Below are 13,235 nucleotides of genomic sequence, written 5' to 3'. Positions count from 1 at the left end.
TGCAAGAGGACTTCTTGTAGGTGTCCAAGAAAGGGTAAATAAAATAGAGCCAATGAACAATGCCTAAAGCTGAGGCACAAAACTGACTTCTAATATTAACTCAAGATAAAAGAATAGGTTACCAAAACAGATCGTAGAATCCCCTTTTCTGGTAACCCTTGAAAAGAGACCAAATTTGCAAGCACCTAGAAGGGTTTCAACGTGACCTGGGTGAAAATGATAGCGTCTCCAAGCAGCCGTATCGGCTTTCTGCCTGTCTTAGAACAAACACACTCACAGGTGTTCCTCCCACACCGTGGCTCTGTCTGAGCTCTGGAGGGCAACGCCACACTTGTACATCCAGAGCCCTGGTCCCACCTCTGTGTCCAATATTTGCACTTCCATCCAGGTGCTTCTGTGATAGTTCATTCTAAGGAGATGCCCACCTTGACGAAGTCCTTGAAAGCTGACAGTGTTGTGCAGGGAGAGCAACGGACTGTCTGCCCGCCCATCAGCTCATCCTCGTAGCATCAAGGAGATTGTTAAAGTGCTTTCAAAAGCAGGACTCACTCAATTTGCTCAAAAAATTTAAGAGGGCAGATATATAGAAACATAGCGAGTTTTTATTGTGCTATCTTTATTAACAAGCTTGTTATAATTATTAGAAGTCTGAAATTGAAATGTATAACCTAGGCATCAGGAGCATATATATATATTTTTTAATGCAGGTTTTATTTATTTATTTATTATAAATGTCAAAATCCATTTTAAAACATTTAAAAATGTAAATCCAAGGAACACATATAATTTGAATTAGTAGAACTTGTGTAGTTTCTTTAAGTCATCTCATGTCAGAATGGTGTGGCTAACATATAGTTTTCTTAATGGATGAAGATATTTATTAACAGTGGCATTTATAATAAAAGTTGGGAACCAATGCTCCCCACAATAGAAAGATAGTGTGGAGGGAAAATGGGTTCCAGAGTTGGGTATATAGGTATTTACAGGTACAGGAGATATAATTATGTATCCTATTGGCTCTGCTTCTCTGGAGAACCCACCCTAATACACACTCTGGTGTCAGTATTTTTTAAAACTATCCTAGTGGTTGAAATGTTCAGCTAGGGCTGAGAACCTCTAGTCTGGGAGTTCTTAATCCCTTATAGGGTCCATGGGTGGCTTCAAAGGGCCTGTGAACTCTCTGAATTCAGAAACAAAATTGTGCACTTATGTTGACCGTATCTGATCCAAACTTCCAGATGACACTCTTGCAAAAATAATTGTTTGGTTTTGTTTAAAGATCTCCAGTCTTAAAAAACACCCTCTTCACTGAGAAAGCCCATCTCATCTTAGAACAGTTCAAAGGAAACTAAGAAGCCAGTTTTTGGGGGCTGGGTGAAAAAGAAGAAGCCTGGGTGATTGAGAAGTAAAGATTGGTGGTCCCAAAACAGTCACAGGGATGTAAAGTACATCATAGGGAATGTAGTCAATAATATTGTAATAACTATGTTCGGTGCCAGGTGGGCACCGAAAATACTGGAGGGAATACTTTGTAAAGGGTATGAGTGCCTCACCACTATGCTGTACACCTGAAACTAATACAGAATAATAGTGAATGCAAACTGTGATTGAAAAAGAAAAAAATTTAAAAAGAAGCAGATTTTGAATAAAAGAATCATAAAACATTAGAAGGATATCTAGCGGCCTTCATATGCAAAGTTTTCATTTTATAGAGGACAAAACTAAGGCACAGAGAAATTAGGTGTCTTGCCCAAATTAACAGACTAATTGATAGATTAAAGAACGAAAAGCCCAGCCCTCCTCCGTGCCCCTCCCCTGGTCTCCTGTTTAGTTCCCCTCCCTCATGGCATGCAGCAGAGTCCCTTCAAAGAGGTGATCTGATCACAATACCTGATATCAAACTATATTACAATGCCATTATAATCAAAACAGTCTGGTGTGGGCACAAGAATAGACACATAGATCAATGGAACAGAATAGAGAGCTCAGAAATAAACCCATGTCTCTATGGTTAGTTAATATTCAACAAAGGGGGCAGGAGTATGAAATGGAGTAAAAATAGCCTCTTCAACAAATGGTGTTGGGAAATCTGGACAGCTACATGCAAAAAAAAAAAAGAAAGAAAGAAAAAAAGAAACTTGACCACAAACTTACACTATACACAAAAGTAAGCCTAAGATGGAAAAAAGACTTAAATATCAGTTGTGACACCACAAAAGTCCTAGAGGAGAACATAGGCAGGAAAATTTCAGATATTCCACACAGCAACATTTTCACTGATATGTCCCCTAGAGCAAGGGATATAAAGGAAATAATAAACAAATGGGACTATATCAAATTAAAAACTTCTGCACGGCTAAAGAAAATATCAGTAAAATGAAAAGGGAACCAACTGTATGGGAAAATATATTTGCCAATGATACTTTGGACAAAGGTTTGATCTCCAAAATATATAAAAAACTCACACGACCACTCCAGGAAGACAAACAATCCAATTAAAAGAGGGCAAAGGACCTGAACAGACACTTCTCCAAGGAGGACATACAGAGGGCCTATAGATATATGAAAGGATGCTCAGCATCACTAGCCATCAGAGAGATGCAAATTAAAAACCACAATGAGATAACACTTCACACTAGCCAGAATGGCAATCATAAACAAATCAACAAACAGCAATTGCTGCCAAGGCTGTGGAGAAAAGGGCACCCTAGTCCACTGTTGGTGGGAATGCAGACTGGTGCAGCCACTGTGGAAAACAGTCTGGAATTTCCTCAAGAAGCTTAAAATGGAACTGCCTTTTGACCCAGCGATTCCATTGCTGGGATTATACCCTAAGAATCCTGAACACCAATTTAAAAGAACTTATGCACCCTTATGTTCATAGCAGTGTTATTTACAGTAGCCAAGTGCTGGAACAGCCTAAGTGCCCATCAATAAATGAGTGGATCAAAAAACTGTGGTACATTTACATAATGGAGTACTACACAGTAGAAAGAAAGAAGGAACCCCTACCTGTCATGACAGCATAGATGGAACTGGAGAGAAATATGCTAAGTGTAGTAAGCCAGGCAGTGAAAGGCAAATACCATGTGATCTCACCTACAAATGGAACCTAATCAACAATACAAACAAGCCAGCAAAACAGAACCAGAGACATGGAAATAAAGAACAAACTGACAGTGACTAGAAGGGTCGGGGAGAGGGTTAACAGGAGAAAGAAGGGGAAGGGTCAAGTCAAGGAACATGTATAAAGGACCCCATGGACAAGGACAATGGCGATGAGGAGGACTGAATGTGGTGGGGGGTGGTAGGGCAGGGGAGAATAATGGAGGAAAAAGGGAGACAACTGTAATTGAACAATAATAATTTTTTTTTAAATAAGAGGTGATCTGAGGTGGCACAGCACAGGATGAGTTCATGATGAGCAGGGCAGGGGCCTGGCTGAGGGATGACCCCCTCCCCCATTACTCCAGAAGGCAGGATTGGAGGCAAGCAGCCATTCTCCTCCTTTTAGGCTGGGTGCCTCCCCACCCCGACCAGTCCCCACGTGGATGGACGTGAAGATGTCAACAGGACTCAGCTCAATGGCTGTGTTCATGGACACAAGGTACCAAATGGGAGGCAGTGGTCTTTCCCCCCAGAGACAGGTGCAGGCACTGAAGGAACCTGGCCATGGACGTGCCCTGCCTCTGGTCCCCTGGAAGGCGGGAAGGTGTATGAGAATCTGAATGTCTGAATGTGATCTGAATGTCTAAGGTCTCCACAGCGGATTTGCAAATATGCATAAAAATTTAAGTGACGTTAAGGAAATATTGAATTGGTTAGGGTAGATTCAGGCTCATTAATAATTTGGACTCATGTTCACTATTACAATATTTTCCATTTTACTACTGAGTAGCTTAATATCTTAATGGATTGTTTAACATCTCTAAACCTGGTTGCCTTATTTATAAATTGAGGTTCATAACATCCAGCTTAGAGCCTCCAAGAACTGTTGCATAAGTGAATTACATAACATACAGTGGCTAGCAGAGTGCCTGGCAGAAAGGATGTATCCAGCTATTGGTGGCTGTTATTATTATTATTATTAATAACACAATTATCAAAATGCAATTATAAAAAAATTAAAAACACAAATATAATGACCAAATATTCTCAAATATTCCTTTTCTCACTCCACAACACATTTTGCATGACAGAGGTGATAACACAGTACATTTGAACCCCCATCCCCACCCACAGAGCTTGGCACAAACCTGTGCCCATGGTAGGTATCTTAGGTTGAACTGAATCAAATAAACCACTCCTACCGGATTATCCTGCTCTTTCAGGGGTATTTCGGATCCAAGTTCTGCCTCGAGGCTGACTGCGTCAACGCATTTGGCAACCACATCCTCAGTTGCTTCTCCGTTGAGCGGAGGCTCCAGAGCACTGGCGTCTCTGGGCTGCTCAGGGTGCCCCGTGTCAGCAGTGTCTGCACCCTGAGTGGCTGCATTTTCATGCTGCTCCCCTCCGGGGTCCGCCAGGGTTGGCTCATTTGAAACCATCGCCGAATCACAGTGCACCTCTGCATCCTTGGGTAAAGAATCATTGTCTGGCATCTCGGTAACTTCTGCTTTGTCTCCAGTGGCTAACGTGTCACCGGCATCATCAGACATTTTTTTATTATCTGTCAACATGATTGCAAACAAAAACTTTCTGCTTTAATCTGAATTGTTAAACTTTAATTCAAAACCATGAATAATTAAATTACTAATAAACTTTCTTCGACCAATAAGAAACTTGATGTGACAACGGGGTAGACTGAATCAATATCCCAAAGATATCCGTGTTCTAATCCCTGGACTCTGTGAATATCACCTTATATGGCAAAGGGGACGTTGCAGGTGTGATCCAATTAAGGATCTTATATTGTGGAGATTATCTTGGGTTATCTGGGTGGGTCTTAACTGAAATCCCTAGTGTCCTTTTTAGAGAGAAGCAGAGAGAGACTTGACTGCAAAAAAGGAAAAGGTGTGATGATAGGAGCAGAGACTGGAGTGAGGTACTCTGAAGGCAAAGGAGGGGGCCAGAAGCCAAGGGATACAGGTGACAACTAGACGCTGGAAAAGCCAAGGAAACCATTCTCCCCTCAGAGGCTCCAGAAGGAACCAGCCTGCCAACATTTTTGACAGTAGCCCAATGAAACTGATTTTGGACTTCTGACCTCCAGAACTGTAAAAGTATAAGTTTGTGTTGTTATAAGCCACTAAGGTTGTTGTAATTTGTTACAGCAGCAATAGGAAACTAATAAAACCTACAGTCCTATGTTTTACCTTTCATGGATCTCTTCCTTCATATACAGGGATATGCACAAGGTAACTAGGAGCATTATTTGTATCTATGAAATTATTAATTTAGTATGCTTTATTGATTTTATTTGCAGCAATAATGAAAATAAGCATAGAAAATACCCAAGAACTTACCAAAAAATACTTGACATGCAGCTCTGCCATGTCATCAGAGATTCACATTGAGGAGACATATATACACGTAAGTGTGCTTAGTTGGGTACCGGTTGGGGAAGGCCTGGGCTCTGATTGGACAATAGTTTAGACAGGGGTACACAAGAATGAAATGGGAAGAAGTGATATATTAAGCCAAATGAAGAATGCAGCCCTTACAAAACAACCTACAAAGCAGAAAACTTGTTATGCAGAACATGCTGCTCAACAGAGCTTTCTGTGATGATGAAAATGTTTTGTATCTACACGGTCCTGCGTGGTAGCTAATAACCACATGCGTTTCTTGAGTATGTGAGATATAGCTAGTGCCACATTAAAATTTTTTATTTCATTTAATTTTAAATAACTTAAAATTTAATTTTGTGTGGGCATGTACGGCTAGTGGCTACCTTACTAGACAGCACAGATCTAGAAGCCTAATTCAAGATGATAACTTTTTTTGGATAAAATGAGGACAGTGTTCTCCCTACACAAGAAGCCAAGTCTCAGGCAAATCAATGGGTACTTGTGTTGACCTCAGTGTTTACCAGCTGGTCAAATCTCAGGATGCTGCTAAAACCACGGAATGGGAGAAGCCATTTAACATACCAGCCACCTGGCAGTGCAGGTTTAGAAAGCACTCAAGTGCACAAGACAACCCTCTGATCCCCTCAAAAAACTGTTGTCTGGCTATTTCTTTTCCTTGCTACAATTTCCCTCTTGGTGAATCACATTCCTTTCTGTTTTACACACCACTTTCATGTTGAGAGTCTCAAAGGTCTACCTCCAGTCCATAGAGACAGAAAGTAAATTAGTGGTTTCCAGAGGCTGAAGGGAGGGGGAACGAGGAGTGACTGCTAATGGAGAAGATTTCTTTCCCAGGTGATAAAAATGTTCTAAAATTAGATAGTGATAATGGCTGTACAACAGTGTGAATATATTAAAAACCACTGAACTGTGCACTTTAAAAGAGTAAATTCTGCGGTATGCCATTTTTATGGTATATGAATTACATCTTAATATACTAAGACTATATATATTATATAGTATTATATCTTAATAATGCTATTATAAAGGAGTTTTTTTTCTGGTGAAGTACTTCTAATGGCCATTTGGACATCTCTTCCTGTCCAAAAAAAACCCTGTAATCTTACCAATAACAAGATCTCAAATTTTGGATTTCACTTAATGGCACCCACATCTTCCCCATTACCCAGGGTATTCAAGGTTGGAGTGGTCTGTCAACGAATATGGTCAGTGCCTAGTTGGAATAGTAAAGAATGACACAAAGCCACTGTACAGAAAAGGGCAGTTACTGTAGTTCATGGGAGGGGAGTGGGATTGAGGGAGGGAATTTGAAAAGCTATTGTCACTTGGAAACTTTCAAAATCTTTTGAAAACCTTGTCAGGATTGGCTTAGGAAGGAGGGTAGAAAACTATAGCCTTCCATCTGTTTTGGTACCTAAAGTTTCATTGGAATACAGACATGCTCGTTTGTTTATGCATTGTCTATAGCTTGAGGAGTTGTGACTGACCATATGGTCTGCAAATTCACAAAGCCTAAAATATTTACTATCCAGCCTTTTACAAAACATGTTTGCTGACTCACAGCCTAGGACACTGCTTGACTGCCACAGCGTAGAGAGTTCTCTGTCCTAATTTATCCTGTCTTCAACTGGGTCCTAGGGGCAGGGCTGTAAGGAGAACGGGTCTATGAGTAAACGATGCTGAGACATCACTTTTATTCCTAGTTTTGGCTCATCAATAGCTTATCATAGACACTGTGTATTTATTTCTTCGTAAGATCATTTGAAAATCCTTATCATTAATCTGGATTGTTAAGAAGCTCCAAACTATTTTGCTTTTCTACAACATAAGCAGGAACAGAAACCTGGCTGTGACAAACATTCGTGGGCAAATACAAAGCATTATGGGCACTTTGTTGTGTGTGCTTCCCCCTCAACGTGAAATGATACCATTCGTAATGCTAAAATACCTCAACACGCACCAGGTGACGTGTGTGGGTTGTCATTTATGTCCTGGAATGGTTGGTTAACATCTGCGGTGCCCTATTCAGGAACATTCTCTCCAGGGTTCTTTAGTTAGCATTTTAATACCTGTAATTGAGAGTTCTTTTCTTGAGAGGTTCAACTTCCACCCTCTAAGATAGATACTCCAGGGTGTGCTAATTACCATAAAGAATATTAGAAATCATTCTCACTCATGAAATGGAAATGGGGCTCAAGATATGTGGACCGACAACAATAATGTACGGGGTCTTTCTGCCCTTCCATTACCAGGGCAAAAGGGGATGTGGAGCCCAGCAGCTTATTGCCCCGTGGAGCAGAATACTGATTGCAGGAGAATGCCAAAGCCTGAAGCTGATGAGGAGGTTACCCAAGTCCTCCCCAGAGGCCTAAAAGGACAGAGCCAGTACTTCATCAAGCCTACAGGAACAAGCTACATAACTGAACCCAGGGGCTAATATACGTGCGAGTGTGCGGCAGGACTCTTTCTGAGGACTTCGTGGTAGTACCACCCTTGGTAGGGAGGTTGCACGGGAGGCAACCTCCAGCCCTCACCCGTCTCTAATGGCCAAATTGCCTTAGGTCAGCTCACCTCAATTCTAGGAAAATTTCAGCAACAAAACCTCTCTTCTCTGCAGTTGCTCTACATTCAACCAACAACACGAAGCCATTCCTTCAGAAATACCCCAGAAGTCAGCTCGATGGTGTTGAACTGATACTGTTAAAGAATATTTATGGTCAACTTATAAATTTCAGAAAGACTGTATTTTTTAATACTATTCAGCCCTACTTTAATTTCCAATTATACATATCTCTATTTACTTTTACCTGTTACATGTCTATATCTTCCCCTAAACCAAAACGAGAGAGGTCTTTTTCGTTTGTTTTGGTAAACCTTTACCTACTGTGGATGTTCTTATGACAGGAGAGATGTAGTCATTTTGAAGACTGTGCCCTTTTGTCTGTAATCATCAGAAACTGTGTGTCTAAATACAGAGCTGTTTTCTGAGCGGTTACTGTTGGAGTCCACCAGGACTACAGCTGTGACACTCGCTGTTTCCTGCGACAGCCGCCATCTCTGCCGGGACGCCCCATGGGCTGTCAGTCTTCGACATCTCTCCCGATTTAAGGTTTGGAACATTGATCACTGCAGCTAACTCTGTGGCTCTTTGATGCTAGGGAGCCTCAACCCACAGGAACGAGGCTTCTTCAGTAAACTCCAAGGAGAGGAGGGGTGCCATATAAAGAAGCCTTTGTGGGCTGGGAATAAGTTTTTTTCATGAGTAAATTCAATCATACTTAAAATGCTCCCAGAACTATGCTCGGTATTGGAGCAGCAGCATCACAGGTCCAAAAACAACGTTAAAGAGAAGACACGATTAGTACCCTTCAGGAAACAAATAATGTTTATATTTTATTCCTGGTCAGTCTTCACTGACCTTGGTGCAGGAAATGATGTCAGCTAACACGAACTAGTTAAATGATGATGCAAGACAGCATCTCAAATGAGGAAAAGATGAGCTGGATTGACCCTGTGCAAGGGAGAACCTTGAAAATGGCTTTGATGTGGTTATTTAGGCATGAAGGAATAAGAGTATATGCAAATATCCAGCCTCAGAAATGAATTCCAGATAATCAGGATGGACATCTGTGTGGCCAGGCCAAGAGGCCACATGGAGGAATAGCGAGGTGGGGAAGGACGGTATTCTGAGGTGGAAAGAGGAGTGCTCTGCCCCACCATCCCTTTGTGTGCATACAGCTCACTAATTCACACTGGCCTTCCTCACTTCCTCCTCTGTACAGTAAGGATGGCCAAAAGATCCGAGTACTTTGTTCTCAAACACCAGATTGCAGGACTGGGACGAGTCCATGATGAGAGAAAAATGAGGACAAGATTGCAAGTTTTTCATCAATCTAAATTTATTAAATATAAATGAGTGCCTCCATCTTGCAAGTTTAGCTTTCATGCTTTACCTGGTAGGAAAATGTCTTTCATTTTTATGAAATAGCGGTATAGTGGATGGATTTTTTTTTAAAATGGCTTCATTTTGCAGAATAAGAATTTGGTAACACACCGCCCTGTGCAACACCACTTTTCCCAATTTGAAAAAGTGTTGGTCATTAAAGGACAGGGAACAAAAACTCTGGATGAGAGGTTCTGAATCAGCGGGTAAGAGTTCCCATGGAACTTGACAAGGACACATGCCCAGGCCCCAGTCCTTTTTTCCTCCAGTGTGGCCTCCAGGTGACTGCCAGTTATTTTTCTGAAATATCCATGACAACTTTGTTTTCCTGCTTAAGAACCAACGTTTGAACACCTTTGCACAGCATCCGTGGCCCCTCATAATCCAGCTCCAGTCTCGCCCTCTGCCTTCTGCATCTCTCATCACATCCTATACTCTTCCTCACCAGGTTTCCCGTCACAGGAGCCCCCGCCTCCCGGCCTCTGCTTGTGCCGGTTCCTCGCCCCAGCTGCCCTGCCTCCCAATGCCTGGCCAACTCCTATTTGTTTCTCAACGCCTCATGTCACCTTTCACTCTGAAATTTTCCTTAATTTGCCCTTCTCCTTCTGAAGAACTGCTGCCTCGTCTATGTTTTGGCAACACTTCTTGCGATACTTCCCTTGCATTTATAAGGAGTATTTGTTTCTATGTCATTGTCTCCTCTAGGTTGGACTGCGACCAACAAGCACCTAGCTTGGTTTATTATCCTAAAATACTTACTGAACTAGAATATATTGTTTAGTATTGATTAAAGAGAAACAGTGTTTGGTTTAAGCTGGTCTTATAAGTACAATAAATGACTACTTACATAGAATGAATCCATGAGATTCAGGAAGGCCCGCTCCCACCCTCAGATTCCTTCTGCACTGGCTCACTTGTGCCTCAAATTCCACCCTGAAAGGTTCATTCCTTTGCTTAAAGCTTGCAGTGCAAGGAATTTATCAGATTCTTTCCTGAGCTCAGATTTTGACGGAGGAAAGGAAGGAGAGAGCACGGAATGAACATAAGGGAGGAAGGAAAGGGGCCGCCAGGAAGAAAAGAGGACAGAAAGAGGCCTCTGAGGAGAAAGCAGGTCTCATCCTGTTTCCCTGGGTTGGCTGAGGTCTCCTGGAGCTCAAGAGGCATTGATTTGAAAAGTTGCCTGTCTGTATCCCTCAAGATGTTTGGGATGGTAACTGACGGGATCAGTAAGGCATAGCCCTCATGGCCCACACAGAGACGTCTTCTTACTCTAGGAAAAGCCAGTGAAGTTTAGCTACCTGATCTGGAAGAGCTGGAAATACACCCCAGATTCCAGGGGAGAATACAAGAAGACTGGGTGGGTGGGGCTGGGCTAGGCTAGGGAGTGGGACTCAACCCAGGGGGTGGGGTGGAGGGGAGTGGGGGGCTGTGCATCAAGGTGGTGCCAGCTTAAGAAGTTGGCCGGAGTGGAAGGCAGGACGTAGGTCTGCGAGCGGAGAGATGATGAGCTCGGGTGGGAAGTCGAGGCCTGAACTCGGGTTTTCCAAGTCCAAAGGCAGGCGGACCCCAGGGTGGAGGCCTCTGCCTCGCCAGGACCTGCTCCCTCTCTGTGCCCCCTGCTGCCTGGACCCTGCAGCCTGCCTCCGACTCCAGCCTGGGACTTTGGGGGAAACTTTTTCAGACGTGCTTGGTGCTGGGTGCACACGGCAGGCTCCGCAGAGGTTCCCGCCGGCCGAGGGTGCAGACCCGGAGAGCGGGCGTGTGGGTGTGTGCATGAGCGTGGACCCGGAGCGACACACACTCACACACACACACTCACACGCCCGCACCCACGCAGGGCCCTCGGCATCGCCGGCCGCGCCTCCCCGGACCTTCACCCCCAAGCCCGATCCTCCCAGTCCTGCGCCCGGTGACAAGTCCTGCCGAAGATTTCTCACTAACGCAGCGGGCGGGATTCGGGAGCCAGGGCAAGGAGTGACAGAGGGTTTCACCACCATCCCGCTGTCCCCGCCCGCCCGGGAGAGGGGGACTGGGAGAGGGCGCCCCGGGATCTTACCGCTCAGGCTGGCGAGTGCGCGCGGGAGCGCCGGGCGGGTCCCGCCCCGCCACGTCGGCAGGGCCAGCGGGGACGCGGCCGGAGGGCGGGCCTGGAGGGGGACATGGCCGAGCGCCCCGCCCCGTGGCTGGTCCAAGGTCGGCCCGCCCCGCGGGCGCCGCGCCCCCCGCCTCCTCACCCCGCCCAGAGCGCTGCGGGGTTGCAGCCACTCCCCCTTTCCAGGTCTAGGAGGGTCCCAGCTGCCTTTTCAAAACCCGCCCCTCCCCCGCCCCGCCCCGGGAAACTTTGCTTTTCCAGCTCTGTGCCCGTGGCGAGAGCCCGAGAGGCGTCCACCTACCCGGAACGAGTCTCAGGACTCGCCCGACCCCTTTTCTTCCTTTAAAAGTGCCCTGAAAAGTCCGCTGACTTATACCAGGAAGGGGCGCCTGAAGTTCAGCAAGAGTTTGCGATCTGCTGATTGCACGTTGAAACAGCTTTCTCTTACTCTATTTGTGGCAGTGTGATCGGATTGAAAACCGATGGACCAAACAAAAGCACTTTCTAGAAGGTCTATTTGGAAATATGGATCAAAATTCAAATACATTAACTTTGGCCCAGGAAGTCCACTGCGAACTTGTCCTAAGAGTCAAATGTGCAAATATGTTTATCGTAGTTGCTTATGCCAGGGAAAGCGGGAAACAACCTGTCCCGCAGTAAGGGGGTGGTAGAGTAAACTATAGTAATTTCCAACAGTCAGGTATACTGTAGCCATTAAAACTACATCTGCACGTCGAACTCATTGCCACAGATGGAAGGCCATAGTGGAATATTAAGTTGAGGACTGGGGAAGCTTAGAAGAGTGCATGCTTAGTAGAAGCCTATTCTGGTAAATCGTTTGTATATGTTTTATATAATTTTTAAAACAGTGATTCCTTCTGAGTTCTGCAGTTGTGTTAGCCAATTGTGTTCCAGGTGTGACAGAAGTCTTTTGGTGTCCTATAGGAACAAACCTCTTTGCCTGTGGGACAGCTCAAACCTTTGCTGCACCTGCTACTCCCTGCTGTGGCAACAGCCCAGTCAGATCCTCCCGTTTATAGAGCTGGTTTCCTTTTCTTCTTTGACCCAAACCACACCTTTCCAACAAAACGATATTAACCAAGCAATCCTAGCAACAAGTTTTGTTGCTGACTGTAAATTATGCTCTTTTATGCAAATATTGTTGTTTCCAAGCCCACCAGGTTTTATTTCAAAACTTTTATTTTTCTCTAAATTAAAAGGTTTTTTTCTTTTTTTATTCGTTTAAAAAATTCTGAAGTGGAAGAGGACTTCTGGTCAAGATGGAGGCATGGGCAGACACGGCTCACCTCTTTGTACAACCACATCAAAATTACAACTAAAATATAGAACAATCATCACTCAGAACTGTCAGAAATCGAGTTGAATGGAAGTCTGACAACTTTGGAATTAAAGAGACCACATCCATCCAGACCAGTAGGAGGAGGGGTGCAGATGCAGAACAGGCTGGTCCCTCACCCATGTGTGGTGGATGAAATCTTGGGAGTGAGGACTCCCAGCCTCACACCAAATCCCCCAGCCCAGGGTTCCAGCGCCAGGAAGGTAAGTCCCCACAATTTCTGGCTACAAAAATCAGCGGAGATTGAATCAGTGGAAGAAACTTCTGGAGCCCCAAGCAGTTCCTCCTAAAGAACCTACACAAGGACTCACC

At 44.2% G+C, this 13,235-nt stretch overlaps 1 protein-coding gene across 2 annotated transcripts in view; it reads right to left on the bottom strand.

The window, feature by feature from the left end:
* Nucleotides 1-11,600, bottom strand: part of FAM114A1 (family with sequence similarity 114 member A1) — a 56,057-nt gene extending 44,457 nt beyond the window's left edge. The window contains exons 1-3 of one of the 2 annotated variants that reach the window (XM_054582046.1): nucleotides 11,531-11,593; nucleotides 8,103-8,228; nucleotides 4,311-4,669 (exon numbers count right to left, since the gene is read on the bottom strand). In XM_054582046.1, the coding sequence (XP_054438021.1) occupies nucleotides 4,311-4,658 (348 nt within the window). In that variant the 5' untranslated portion in view covers nucleotides 4,659-4,669; nucleotides 8,103-8,228; nucleotides 11,531-11,593. Of the gene's footprint in view, nucleotides 1-4,310; nucleotides 4,670-8,102; nucleotides 8,229-11,530 lie in introns of both variants that reach the window. The other variant, XM_054582045.1, reaches the window with a different exon arrangement.
* Nucleotides 11,601-13,235: the final 1,635 nt, after the last annotated feature.

The sequence above is a fragment of the Pteronotus mesoamericanus genome, unplaced genomic scaffold (assembly GCF_021234165.1).
Source record: "Pteronotus mesoamericanus isolate MK-2021 breed Mesoamerican mustached bat unplaced genomic scaffold, CSHL_Meso_final contig_68, whole genome shotgun sequence".
Lineage (NCBI taxonomy): Eukaryota > Metazoa > Chordata > Mammalia > Chiroptera > Mormoopidae > Pteronotus > Pteronotus mesoamericanus.
This window is presented reverse-complemented; position numbering and strand designations above follow the sequence as displayed.